Raw genomic sequence first — 13,269 nt, forward strand, 5'->3', positions numbered from 1 at the left:
AGAGATTTGACAACAGGCTTTCTATAGAGGTGGGAAGTAGTGGAGTACAAATACTTTGTTACTGTACTTAAGTACATTTTCTGGTATCAGTACTTTACTCCACTACTTATTTTTCTGACGACTTTTTACACAAATACCTGTACTTTCTACTTCTTACATGTTGAACACAAATACCTGTACTTTCTACTTCTCACATGTTGAACACAAATACCTGTACTTTCTACTTCTTACATGTTGAACACAAATACCTGTACTTTCTACTTCTTACATGTTGAACTCAAATACCTGTACTTTCTACTTCTCACATGTTGAACCAAATACCTGTACTTTCTACTTCTTACATGTTGAACTCAAATACCTGTACTTTCTACTTCTTACATTTGAACCAAATACCTGTACTTTCTACTTCTTACATGTTGAACCAAATACCTGTACTTTCTACTTCTTACATGTTGAACCAAATACCTGTACTTTCTACTTCTTACATGTTGAACTCAAATACCTGTACTTTCTACTTCTTACATGTTGAACAAATACCTGTACTTTCTACTTCTTACATGTTGAACCAAATACCTGTACTTTCTACTTCTTACATGTTGAACTCAAATACCTGTACTTTCTACTTCTTACATGTTGAACCAAATACCTGTACTTTCTACTTCTTACATGTTGAACACAAATACCTGTACTTTCTACTTCTCACATGTTGAACACAAATACCTGTACTTTCTACTTCTTACATGTTGAACTCAAATACCTGTACTTTCTACTTCTTACATGTTGAACACAAATACCTGTACTTTCTACTTCTTACATGTTGAACACAAATACCTGTACTTTCTACTTCTTACATGTTGAACCAAATACCTGTACTTTCTACTTCTTACATGTTGAACTCAAATACCTGTACTTTCTACTTCTTACATGTTGAACTCAAATACCTGTACTTTCTACTTCTTACATGTTGAACACAAATACCTGTACTTTCTACTTCTCATGTCGAACACAAATACCTGTACTTTCTACTTCTTACATGTTGAACTCAAATACCTGTACTTTCTACTTCTCACATGTTGAACAAAATACCTGTACTTTCTACTTCTTACATGTTGAACCAAATACCTGTACTTTCTACTTCTTACATGTTGAACTCAAATACCTGTACTTTCTACTTCTTACATGTTGAACACAAATACCTGTACTTTCTACTTCTTACATGTTGAACTCAAATACCTGTACTTTCTACTTCTTACATGTTGAACACAAATACCTGTACTTTCTACTTCTCACATGTTGAACCAAATACCTGTACTTTCTACTTCTTACATGTTGAACACAAATACCTGTACTTTCTACTTCTTACATGTTGAACTCAAATACCTGTACTTTCTACTTCTTACATGTTGAACTCAAATACCTGTACTTTCTACTTCTTACATGTTGAACCAAATACCTGTACTTTCTACTTCTACATGTTGAACTCAAATACCTGTACTTTCTACTTCTTACATGTTGAACAAATACCTGTACTTTCTACTTCTCATGTTGAACAAATACCTGTACTTTCTACTTCTTACATGTTGAACTCAAATACCTGTACTTTCTACTTCTTACATGTTGAACCAAATACCTGTACTTTCTACTTCTTACATGTTGAACTCAAATACCTGTACTTTCTACTTCTTACATGTTGAACCAAATACCTGTACTTTCTACTTCTTACATGTTGAACACAAATACCTGTACTTTCTACTTCTTACATGTTGAACCAAATACCTGTACTTTCTACTTCTTACATGTTGAACCAAATACCTGTACTTTCTACTTCTTACATGTTGAACCAAATACCTGTACTTTCTACTTCTTACATGTTGAACTCAAATACCTGTACTTTCTACTTCTTACATGTTGAACCAAATACCTGTACTTTCTACTTCTTACATGTTGAACCAAATACCTGTACTTTCTACTTCTTACATGTTGAACAAATACCTGTACTTTCTACTTCTTACATGTTGAACTCAAATACCTGTACTTTCTACTTCTTACATGTTGAACCAAATACCTGTACTTTCTACTTCACATGTTGAACTCAAATACCTGTACTTTCTACTTCTTACATGTTGAACCAAATACCTGTACTTTCTACTTCTTACATGTTGAACTCAAATACCTGTACTTTCTACTTCTTACATGTTGAACTCAAATACCTGTACTTTCTACTTCTCACATGTTGAACTCAAATACTTGTACTTTCTACTTCTCTCATTTTCCAAACAGCTGGTTCCTTTAGTCTGAATGTGTGTTTGATGCGTGATCATTATTCTTTAGAGTCATTGCGTGCCTATTGATTTGAACACGATCCGTGTACCATCATTTCCTGGTCTTCTCTAAAGAAGAGGGACCAATGGAAACGTTGTCATGTTGCCGTTGTTCAGCATGGAAACATTCATTAGCTAACAATGACATTATTGTTCTATTAATATAAAGGGAGGTCAGGTACTCTTTAAAACAGCTGCTAGTTATGGGTCCTTTTACTGAAGTACATTTCAAAGCCTCTTTACTTTGACTTAAGAAGTTTGTCAGCTACTTCTACTTTCACCAGAGTATTCTAAACACGAGTATTCTCGTACTTCTACTTGAGTAAAGGAATGTTTACTGTTACCAGCTCTGCTCGACTCCAGTTTCATCTAGTCTCTCCCAAGTGATTGCTACCATGGTGACACCCCCCCCCCCCCTCTCAGAAGTCACATGACCTCCCCCTCTCCAGGTGTTTGGCTTGCGTCTGGTGGCCTTCATTGATTCGCTGCATAGTAGGGCTCTTTGTGTGCCTGTGAGAAACTGAGCCGACGTCTCCATCACAGGTGGAGCGGCAACTTTAAGGTCTCCGTCTCCAACTGCTCTGAGCTGCTGCTGAGGGACTGATTTTTAATATATAATAATAATATTAATAAAGCTTTATTTGTACATCTCTTTCCAATCCAACCCAGGTGCAGCTCAACGTGCTTTGGCAACGTGGCACAGATCACAACTTTAAAAAACTGGAAAATTCTCGTCAGGTCAAATTCTTTTTTCAGCAGAAAAGCATAATATAACCATTCAAGGGACAAAAGGAGGTAAAAAAATGACAATGAAATACAATACAATTAATAATGAGAGACATAGAGCAGGGAAAGGAAGGAAGGAGCTTTACAAAAAGAGCTGCTGATCGTGTGTGTGTGTGTGTTGCCTCTGTGTGTGTGTGTTAATCCCTCCATGCTGTCCTTTGGGAAGAAGCCCTGTATGGGCAGTAATGTGTGAAAGCCATTATGTGAGTAATAAGCTGAAGCCACCGAGAGCGAACACCCACACCGCCCGCTATTTATTTGAGCCACCAGGTTATATTTCCACTTAGTCACCGACACATTCCCCTCAGTGTGTGTGTGTGTGTGTGTGTGTGTGTGTGTGTGTGTGTGTGTGTGGTGTGTGTGTGTGTGTGTGTGTGTGTGTGTGTGTGTGTGTGTGTGTGTGTGTGTGTGTGTGTGTGTTGGTGTGTGGAGGCTGTAGGTGGTTGTTAGATGATTTTTAACAATGTTTTGATGTGTTTTAACCTTTTGTGTGGGCGAGCGTGTCTGCCTGCCATCACATCCTCACTACCCTTCTTCTGTGGTCGGATTAAACTAACATCGCTGAGTAAGAGAGAAGTGGGCCTTCAGCCTAAATGCTTTGGGTCATTTGGAGGGAGAGCTATGTTGTCCATGTTTCCTGATAGGAAGAGCCAATATTTTAGTAGTTTTAGGTACCTGTGCATTTTTTTTAGTTGTATATTTTGGTCTAAACTATGGCTGTAAGGAGATTATTGTAGTCCGACTCGGAAGTAAGCATAGCAAAGGCTCCTTGGACAAAAGCCAAATGGGATTTTTCCAGTGGATTTTGGATTATTGCAGAGAATAATCTCTGTGTCAAATGTTTATGATACTTACACATTTAGCTCAGCAGGATAATCTCCACATATTAACACCACTTTATGATTTCTGAAGTAAAACGAAGACCGACACTGACACTGACTTCACGTCACCACCGCTAAGCTAAAGGCGGCTAATGTTGGGCTCTATAGGAACTACAGCACGGTCACATGACTTCAGGTCACCACCGCTAAGCTAAAGGTGGCTAATGTTGGGCTATAAAGGAACTACAGCACGGTCACATGACTTCAGGTCACCACCGCTAAGCTAAAGGTGGCTAATGTTGGGCTATAAAGGAACTACAACGGTCACATGACTTCACGTCACCACCGCTAAGCTAAAGGCGGCTAATGTTGGGCTATAACAGAACTACAGCACGGTCACATGACTTCACGTCACCACCGCTAAGCTAAAGGTGGCTAATGTTGGGCTATAAAGGAACTACAGCACGGTCACATGACCTTCACGTCACCACTGCTAAGCTAAAGGAGGCTAATGTGGGCTATAAAGGAACTACAGCACGGTCACATGACTTCACGTCACCACCGCTAAGCTAAAGGCGGCTAATGTTGGGCTATATATTAACTACAGGCACGGTCACATGGACTTCACGTCACCACCGCTAAGCTAAAGGCGGCTAATGTTGGGCTATATATTAACTACAGCACGGTCACATGACTCACGTCACCACGCTAAGCTAAGGTGGCTAATGTGGGCTATATAGGAACTACAGCACGTCACATGACTTCACGCCAACCACCAGCTAAGCTAAAGGCGGGCTTAATGTTGGGCTATAACCGAACTACAGCACGGTCACATGACTTCACGCCACCACCGCTTAAGCTAAAGGAGGCTAATGTTGGGGCGTGATGACGTTTAGTCGTGTCATTTGACTCTTGGTAGCATCTGCCCTTTTTTAACAGGCATTTGAAAAGGTCTCTAATGCTTGTTAATTGTAGTTTTTTTAAACGTCTACCCCCGTCTTTGCTCTGCTCTCTGAGTGAGGCGGCCTGAATGAGAAACTCGGCGACACAGAGAAACCTTTCAGCTCCTGCCTCCTAACTGCCCGTCGCTATGACGACAGAGGATTTGAGATGGGTTATCTGATGCTTTTTCCGGACTGTGTGTCTGAGTGTTTTTGTGAAAGAAAAGGAGAAAGTTTTGAAGCCTTAAAAGGACTCTAATGATACTAGAGTATACAGTTAATCTGATAGTTAGTGATGGATAATTAATATCACTATTTATTACAGCCTGTAGGAGAAAATCATCAATCAAAAATCCTTAAAATTAGGTTCTTTTAGCAGCTTTTTTGGACACATATCTAAACTCCATCAAGGATTTTAGCATTTGCCACATGCACTTTGATTTCTCAATGTCACATATTAAGAGAGGTTAATTAAACACTTGAATGATGCAGGGTTTCTCTGGTTTATCCAAAAGGATTTAATGCATGTTTGGCTTGAAAAGAAATAATAACGTGTTTTTCTTTCTGTTATTAAACCTTGGAGTATCAGAGAAAAGGACATCGTTTGGCTGGAAAACCTTTTCTGACAATACGCCCAAAACATCTTTCCAATATCCTCTAATTATTATACAGTCAATTTTTTAAGTTTCTAATACATTCCGTCACTTTTCTGTGAAACATTGTGCCGTTTATATGAAGTGTGAAACCGTTTGGAAAGTGAGTTTGTGCTCCAGTGGTTTTCATGTGGAGGACAGGATAATATCCCCATCACCGCCACCACACTTTCATGGAGTAATAATGAATTTTGTCACTCGTAAAGGTTAGCTCTGAAGTGGAGTCAAGCGTTTGAATTTGTCCCGTGTAACCCCTCACCTCGTATTAACTCTGGCGTCACTGTTTAATCGCCCCTCCCTGAGAGCAGCGCTGTGTACGGTGTAGCCACGCAACTAAGACATGATGTGATTGTCGCTGGCGTCTGGAATCAGCTTTCCCTACTTTCCCCATCGTTTGTTTAATCTATGTGTATGCGTGGGGCTGACTCTGTGTGTGTGCTGACGTATGTGTCCATTTAAACGTATGTAATTATATTTGTCGGTGTGTGTGTGTGTGAGCATGAGAAAGGCCGGTCCAGGGTGACCAATAAAACAACAGATTTACGACGCTGCCCTGTAGGTGCAAGCTCGCCCACTTCCTTTTCTTGGGAAGGCCTCTGTCATCAAGAAGCCATTTCACATAACAGCATTCATTTGGGGGTTTTGTAAAGCAACCTTTTAATTTCTAATAATGTCATTGTGTAAAGCTCTGGTGTAGCGGCCCCTCACCCCCCTCCTCCAGCTTGCACTGACACCATTGTATACACATAACATTAAACCGATATATTCCTGCACTTTACCTTTACCTGCATATTGAAGTATGAATGGTTGCTGTTTGTATGTTGTCTTCTCCTGAATGTTGTACGTTTGTTTTTTTGTATTTTTGATGGCACCTTAAAAAAAGGACTAGCTCTACTCATCTCGTTGCAATTCTTTATTGTTGCATCCCTTTTTTGTACCTGCGATGGCACCTTTTGCTGTATCGTTGTGGGACTAAGGAAGGAATTCTGATTGTGATTCTGAAAGGAATCATTCGAGACAGTTTTACAAGCTGGAGGTGTGTTGGAAATTCAGATGTATGCACACAGGAAGCAGAAACCCCCCTTAAGAAAGCTCCATCAAATATAAATGAGGCCAAAGGAGGGTGACAGACGAAGGGTCCCTACAAATCAGCAGCCGTGCATGTCTGGACAATTTGAAGTCCTTAATAATTGAAGCATCAGTCCGTGTACCTCAGGAAAACAGACACCTTTTAGCTTTTATTTGAGTATGCTAAAGCCAAGTTTATGATTGGTTTGATGTCAGCAATGGTTGGTCCACTTTTCCTGGGTTGCGTTCCAATAGTCCATTTAGCTTAGGAACCTTCCTAACGGAGTGAAATGACCCGGAAGTTCCTCAGTGGCAGCCATGATAAGTGCCGTTCCAATTCTCTAGATGATAGGAAAGGAGGTTTCAAACTTCCTTTATAACCTCTTTAGCTTAGGAAACCACCTGGACCTCCCTCACCGAAAGGAGAGGAGAAAATGTGCCCCACAATGCATTGCAGCCGCAGCATTTGCCGTCACTCAACAGCTCGGCCGTTCACGGGAAAACAACCCTGATTATGACGGAGAAATGATATCATGAAAGTTACGGTGCTTATTAACCATTTTAAACGTATGTGGTAAGTTGCCAAAGTGCTTTGTTTTTGCAACGTCATCAGTATTATAATCCAAAAAGAGAAATATGAACGTTAGTTTTTACTGAAATGATCACATAAAAGTCAACATCTCACCAGTCTTTACTGCGCTGTGGGCTGTTCAACTTTTAAAGATGTTTGAATGGTGATATACAGTGATAGATGTTAAGGACTAACGTTTATAATAAATACATCTGTATTGATTTTAAGATCTTTTCATCAATCATACGTATTGGGATCATTTGTATTAATGTGGACCGGAGGGAGAGGGGGACGAGCAGAAGTTTCACTTTCCTTTTTATTTCAATTCCAGCTTTGGTCCTGAAGAATATGTTTCTCTGTTGTCCACGTTCATAAAGCATAAAGCAGCAGCATCAGAGCACAGAGTCTCTAGATGAGTTCACAGGAGTCCCTCGTTCTTATTGAACATCCATGTTGTAGTCCGCTGTGTAGAAAACTGTAGTTTCCATAGTTTCCCCACAGCAGCAGACGCTCATTCATGACGTCCGCTGGCGCATCATAAATACGTCAGATAGTGAAAGTGCATTCGGATTCTCTAAAGCACCACAGTTTCTTCTCCTAAGTCCTTTTGAATTCTCCTATCCACTATCCCTTAACCCTGTGACCTTTCACTCAGAGGTCAAGGGATAGGAGATAGGGTTAGACGTTAGGAGCTGATTTTTGGATTCGCCTAGCTCTAGCTAACATCGGGCAATCACACATTTGAAGTGTTCATAGTGTACGACATGGCAGTGTGCTAAGGGAAGTATCCGCATTGAGACCCAGCATTACATTCATGGAGTTTTTTAGTTGCATCTTCCAACGTGGATATATGTTTTAACTAACTTTTACTTTACTTAGTCATAACATATCTCCCGCTCTACCATCAAACTCAGTTACATTTGAGCTAACACTTCCTACTTAGAGTTTTCAAAACGTTTCCCAAAATGCATTTTAATGTAGTTTTGTACCCCTGAAACATGGCCGTGTCTTAGAGGTAGCAGACGTTGTGTTCTCCCTAAGCACACTTCTATTTTTGACAGGTGACTTGCTCTTTCCTACATCCCTCTGTCTCTCACATAGCTGCGGTCAGACTAGACCTTTCTTTTTGGCAACCTGCTTTGTGTGTTTTATATAATCACACACATCTCCATGTTTGTCCTTTGGAAAGCTTTCCCTGCAGAGACGGGAGAGTTGACCTCACCTCGCTGCCTTCAAATGACATAGAGTTTATGTATATCATCCTGACATGTTGCCGGTTGGATTCCTCTGCGTCCTGATTCCTCTCCTCATGTTGCCTCAGACTCCTAATTGGCTTCCCTGCCTTGTCTGTCTCCTCCCGTTCCAGTGGTTTCCCCTCTGGTTTCAGATGTAATCCGGGCCACTTGTATGTTTTCACAAGGATCATATATAGGTATAATTGCAGTGTTGCCTTCCTGCTGTGTGGCTGGCTTATGTACTCACAGGAGGGCTGCAGGTTTTTAGCTAAGCTCATTCTGCCATTATGTGGGCCATGTCATGCTGGTTGCGTTGTGTATTTATTGTCATGCATTGTTTAGAGTCTCTTTACCCAGTGGTTTGCTTTTCTTTCTTTTGACCTCCTGTGGATTTATGTAAAATTAGTTTTAGTCTGAAATAAGGTCTGTGGTTAACACAAGCTGAAGAGATTTAAATTCTACGACATAAAATACGTCAGTAAATAACCCACTGGTGGATTTAAAACTACGGTTGCTAATAAGTGTCTAAATGAGACGACTAAACATCATCGACCGACATTAGCCTCCTTTAGCTTAGCGGTGGTGACGTGAATTCATGTGACCGTGCTGTAGTTCCTTTATAGCCCAACATTAGCCTCCTTTAGCTTAGCGATGGTGACGTGAAGTCATGTGGCCGTGCTGTAGTTCCTTTATAGCCCAACGTTAGCCACCTTTAGCTTAGTGGTGGTGACATGAAGTCATGTGACCGTGCTGCTGTTCCTTTATAGCCCAACATTAGCCTCCTTTAGCTTAGCGGTGGTGACGTGAAGTCATGTGACCGTGCTGTAGTTCCTTTATAGCCCAACGTTAGCCTCCTTTAGCTTAGCGGTGGTGACGTGAAGTCATGTGACCGTGCGGTAGTTCCTTTATAGCCCAACATTAGCCACCTTTAGCTTAGCGGTGGTGACGTGAAGTCATGTGACCGTGCTGTAGTTCCTTTATAGCCCAACATTAGCCACCTTTAGCTTAGCGGTGGTGACATGAAGTCATGTGACCGTGCTGTAGTTCCTTTATAGCCCAACATTAGCCACCTTTAGCTTAGCGGTGGTGACATGAAGTCATGTGACCGTGCTGTAGTTCCTTTATAGCCCAACATTAGCCACATTTAGCTTAGCGGTGGTGACGTAAAGTCATGTGACCGTGCTGTAGTTCCTTTATAGCCCAACGTTAGCCTCCTTTAGCTTAGCGGTGGTGACATGAAGTCATGTGACCGTGCTGTAGTTCCTTTATAGCCCAACATTAGCCTCCTTGAGCTTAGCGGTGGTGACGTGAAGTCAGTATCAGTGTCGGTCTTCAAAAATACGTCATCACTGCACCACTTTATAGTGCTATTCACAATATTCTTATATTGTCTACGGTTTGCGGACAGAAGCATTTGAAAACATATTATATTCATCTGTTACCGGCAAGTTTTTTTACCTCTCTTAAAGCCTCAAAGCGTGCACACTTTCCTCTGAGCCTCTTAGTAATTAATCAGATCAGTGAAGAACCAGTTGTCTCAGGGGAAGTGTGTGTGTGTGTGTGTGTGTGTGTGTGTGTGTGTGTGTGTGTGTGTGTGTGTGTGTGTGTGTGTGTGTGTGTGTGTGTGTGTGTGTGTGTGTGTGTGTGTCATCTGTGTGCTCAACAGCGATGCATACCAGATGTTTTAGAAATGAGGTGGGTTTCACTGGAACGTAACACATTCCCAGGGATGTTTGCGGAAAGAAATTCTTCCTCATCTGTGGAGCATGTTCTGCACCCGGGCCCCCCATCCCCCCGAGGAGGGATTGCATCCAGTTTTTTTTGCTGTCTTTTATAATGGGGTTTTTTGTCATTAAAACCACAGTCTCGTGTGTGTGTGTGTGTGTGTGTGTGTGTGTGTGTGTGTGTGTGTGTGTGTGTGTGTGTGTGTGTGTGTGTGTGTGTGAGAGGCAGGTTGAATGTTTTAAGCTGCAGTCTACCACTATGGGTGTGTCTTTGTCTATTTGTGTTAGCAAAGTGAAGTCTGAGCACGCTCACCTGCACATGGAGGAAGTGGGAAAGCGAGACGAGGTAAAGCCACAAAAATAATATGTCTGCCCCTCTGATTGGTGGATTTATTGACTAAAGGCTTCTTTTTGTTCTTAGTCGACTTGTTGCTGTTTTCGGGCTAAATGACTGCTTTGCAAGAAACTAATGTGCACATCTGTGATGAAAGATTCAAAGTGGTGCTTTTGCATGATTTTTTTTTATTTATTCTATTTAAGTATACAGATTTGCTGCTTAGGAGACCATTTGCATGCATACAAACCTATATATCACACTACAGGAAATGGAAACCCCCAAAAAGCATGATAGGGCCCGTTAACTTCCATCATTCGACTCTAGAACATACAAACAAAAATGCATTTCAAAGAGTACAAAAGGACTGGACAAATCTTGAATATAAGTATCAGTGATAAATGGAAGACTAAACGGTAACTATTACAGTCTTACAGTCTTACAGTTACAGTCTAACATCTATTAAAACCAGTGAATCGGAGTCGTCAGAAACCACATCAGTTCTGTTCCTCAGAAAAAGGTTATCAGAGAGAAGCTAAACCAAAAGTGTGTTTCATGAGCCTGACTCACACACACACACACACATACACACACACACACACACACACGCTCATGAGTAGATCATTAGGGTCTACCTCTCTGCTGCTCTGGGAAGAGAGACAGAGACAAAACATGTCCTCCTCCAGCTCAAAGGCTGGGTTTATAATGAGTGACATGTTCTCTAACGATACAGCTGGTGTTAGATGTCGAAAAGCTTCCACTTCGTGTCTGGATACAAAGATTGTACAGTTAACTATCTAATGGGTCTGATGTTTTTGAACTAGACGTTTCCTGCTGCCTACACATACAGTATACATCCCCACGTCTTTTCTTGCATTTTAGTTCAAACTCTACAAACCAACCGTAAGACTCTGATATATACTGCTTCGATTTGAATTGTTATTGATCTTTAATTATGTCTTTCTTCTTTTTTCAGTCCTCTGCGCCAAAAACCTGGTGAAGAAGGACTTCTTCCGTAAGTATCTGCCATCATCGGCTCCTCGTACTGAAGTTGGTCGAGGCTGTGGGTGTTTGATGCACGCAAACTAAAAACCTCTTGAGAGAACATGGACTTTGGGTCGATGAAGTTTAGCTGCTTCGAAGCTTTCAAAGACAACAACTAGGATATTCTCATTTAGCCAATTAAACAGATAGGGAAGATTTACTTACTACATATCAGTGTTGTAGTCAAGTCACCAATTCACGAGTCCAAGTCCCTCTCGAGTCAGCACTCTTCGAGTCGGTCCAAGTCACCTAGGGAGAGTCGTAGTCGGAGTCCAAGTCCTGAGTCACCCAGGAGTGTTCGAGTCAAGTCCGAGTCCAAAGTCATCGTTACCTGTGTTCAGGTCCAAGTCCGAGTCCACCCAAGGAGAGTTTCCGAGTCGAGTCCGGAGTCCAAGTCATCGTTACCTTTTGTTCGATCCGTCCAGGTCCGAGTCACCCAAGGAGAGTCAGTCAGTCCAAGGCCATGAGTCATCGTTACTGTTTCGAGTCCGAGTCCAAGTCATCCAAGGAGAGTCCGAGTCGAGTCCGAGTCCAAGTCATCGTTACCTGTGTTCGAGTCCGAGTCCAAGTCCGAGTCATCCAAGGAGAGTCAGAGTCGAGTCCGAGTCCAAGTCATCGTTACCTGTGTTCGAGTCCGAGTCCAGTCGAGTCATCCAAGGAGAGTCCGAGTCGAGTCCGAGTCTAAGTCATCGTTACCTGTGTTCGAGTCCGAGTCAAGTCCAAGGAGAGTCCGAGTCGAGTCCGAGTCCAAGTCATCGTTACCTGTGTTCGAGTCCAGTCAAGTCCGAGTCATCCAAGGAGAGTCCGAGTCGAGTCCGAGTCCAAGTCATCGTTACCTGTGTTCGAGTCCGAGTCCAAGTCCGAGTCATCCAAGGAGAGTCCGAGTCGAGTCCGAGTCCAAGTCATCGTTACCTGTGTTCGAGTCCGAGTCCAAGTCCGAGTCATCCAAGGAGAGTCCGAGTCCGAGTCCAAGTCATCGTTACCTGTGTGTTGTGGAAATATTTTCCAAGGCCCATAACTTTGACCCAGTTTATCAGTTCAAACTGTCCTGACTGAGCACACGCACCTCGTAACCTTGGCTGCTGTGCCGTGTCTCCTTCCTGAGTCGGTGACTCCCACTGCATAGCTACACAGAAGTTTCCATTACACTGTGTTCGAGTCCAAGTCTGAGTCATCCAAGGAGAGTCCGAGCCGAATCCGAGTCCAAGTCATCGTTACCTGTGTTCAAGTCGAGTCCAAGTCATCGTGCGCGAGAATTCACGAGTCCAAGTCTGAGTCGCGTCAATCAGTGCGCGAGTCCGAGTCGAGTCACAAGTCCCGAAAATCGGCACTCGAGTACTCCATCTCTGCTACATATGTCCTTGGAAGTAGGAGTCGTCTACATAGTGCCCTGTTACTTTAAATAAACTCAAAACCGTGACTCGAGTGCAATTCCTAAATAAAGTTTTGTAAAATGTCACTAAAGCACCTCTTCCCACTGGTCAAAATCCCACTAACACCTAACGCCCTTCCTGTACTGGGGAAGGTTACAATCTGCATTCATTTCCCAGTAAATATACTTTACTTACTTTATTATACTTTAATATACTACATTAGTCACAGTTATTTATGTCCTTTAGCTCCGATTAACAGTAACTGAAATATTCCACACTTTTTTTACGCTATGACACACATTGAAGGAAATATATATAACGACGATGGACAATAATTAGAATTGTAATAACGTACAAACATGCGATAATATTCTCTCTTCAAAACCGCCAAACTCCAT

At 41.9% G+C, this 13,269-nt stretch overlaps 1 protein-coding gene across 1 annotated transcript in view; it reads left to right on the forward strand.

The window, feature by feature from the left end:
- LOC117563185 (E3 ubiquitin-protein ligase SMURF2) overlaps positions 1-13,269 on the forward strand; it is a 142,728-nt gene that overhangs the window by 21,807 nt on the left and 107,652 nt on the right. Inside the window, exon 2 of the mRNA XM_034241373.1 lies at positions 11,431-11,469. Within this exon, the coding sequence (XP_034097264.1) occupies positions 11,431-11,469 (39 nt within the window). The remainder of the gene's footprint in view (positions 1-11,430; positions 11,470-13,269) is intronic.

This window comes from Gymnodraco acuticeps, unplaced genomic scaffold, assembly GCF_902827175.1.
Source record: "Gymnodraco acuticeps unplaced genomic scaffold, fGymAcu1.1, whole genome shotgun sequence".
NCBI classification, from domain to species: Eukaryota; Metazoa; Chordata; class Actinopteri; order Perciformes; family Bathydraconidae; genus Gymnodraco; species Gymnodraco acuticeps.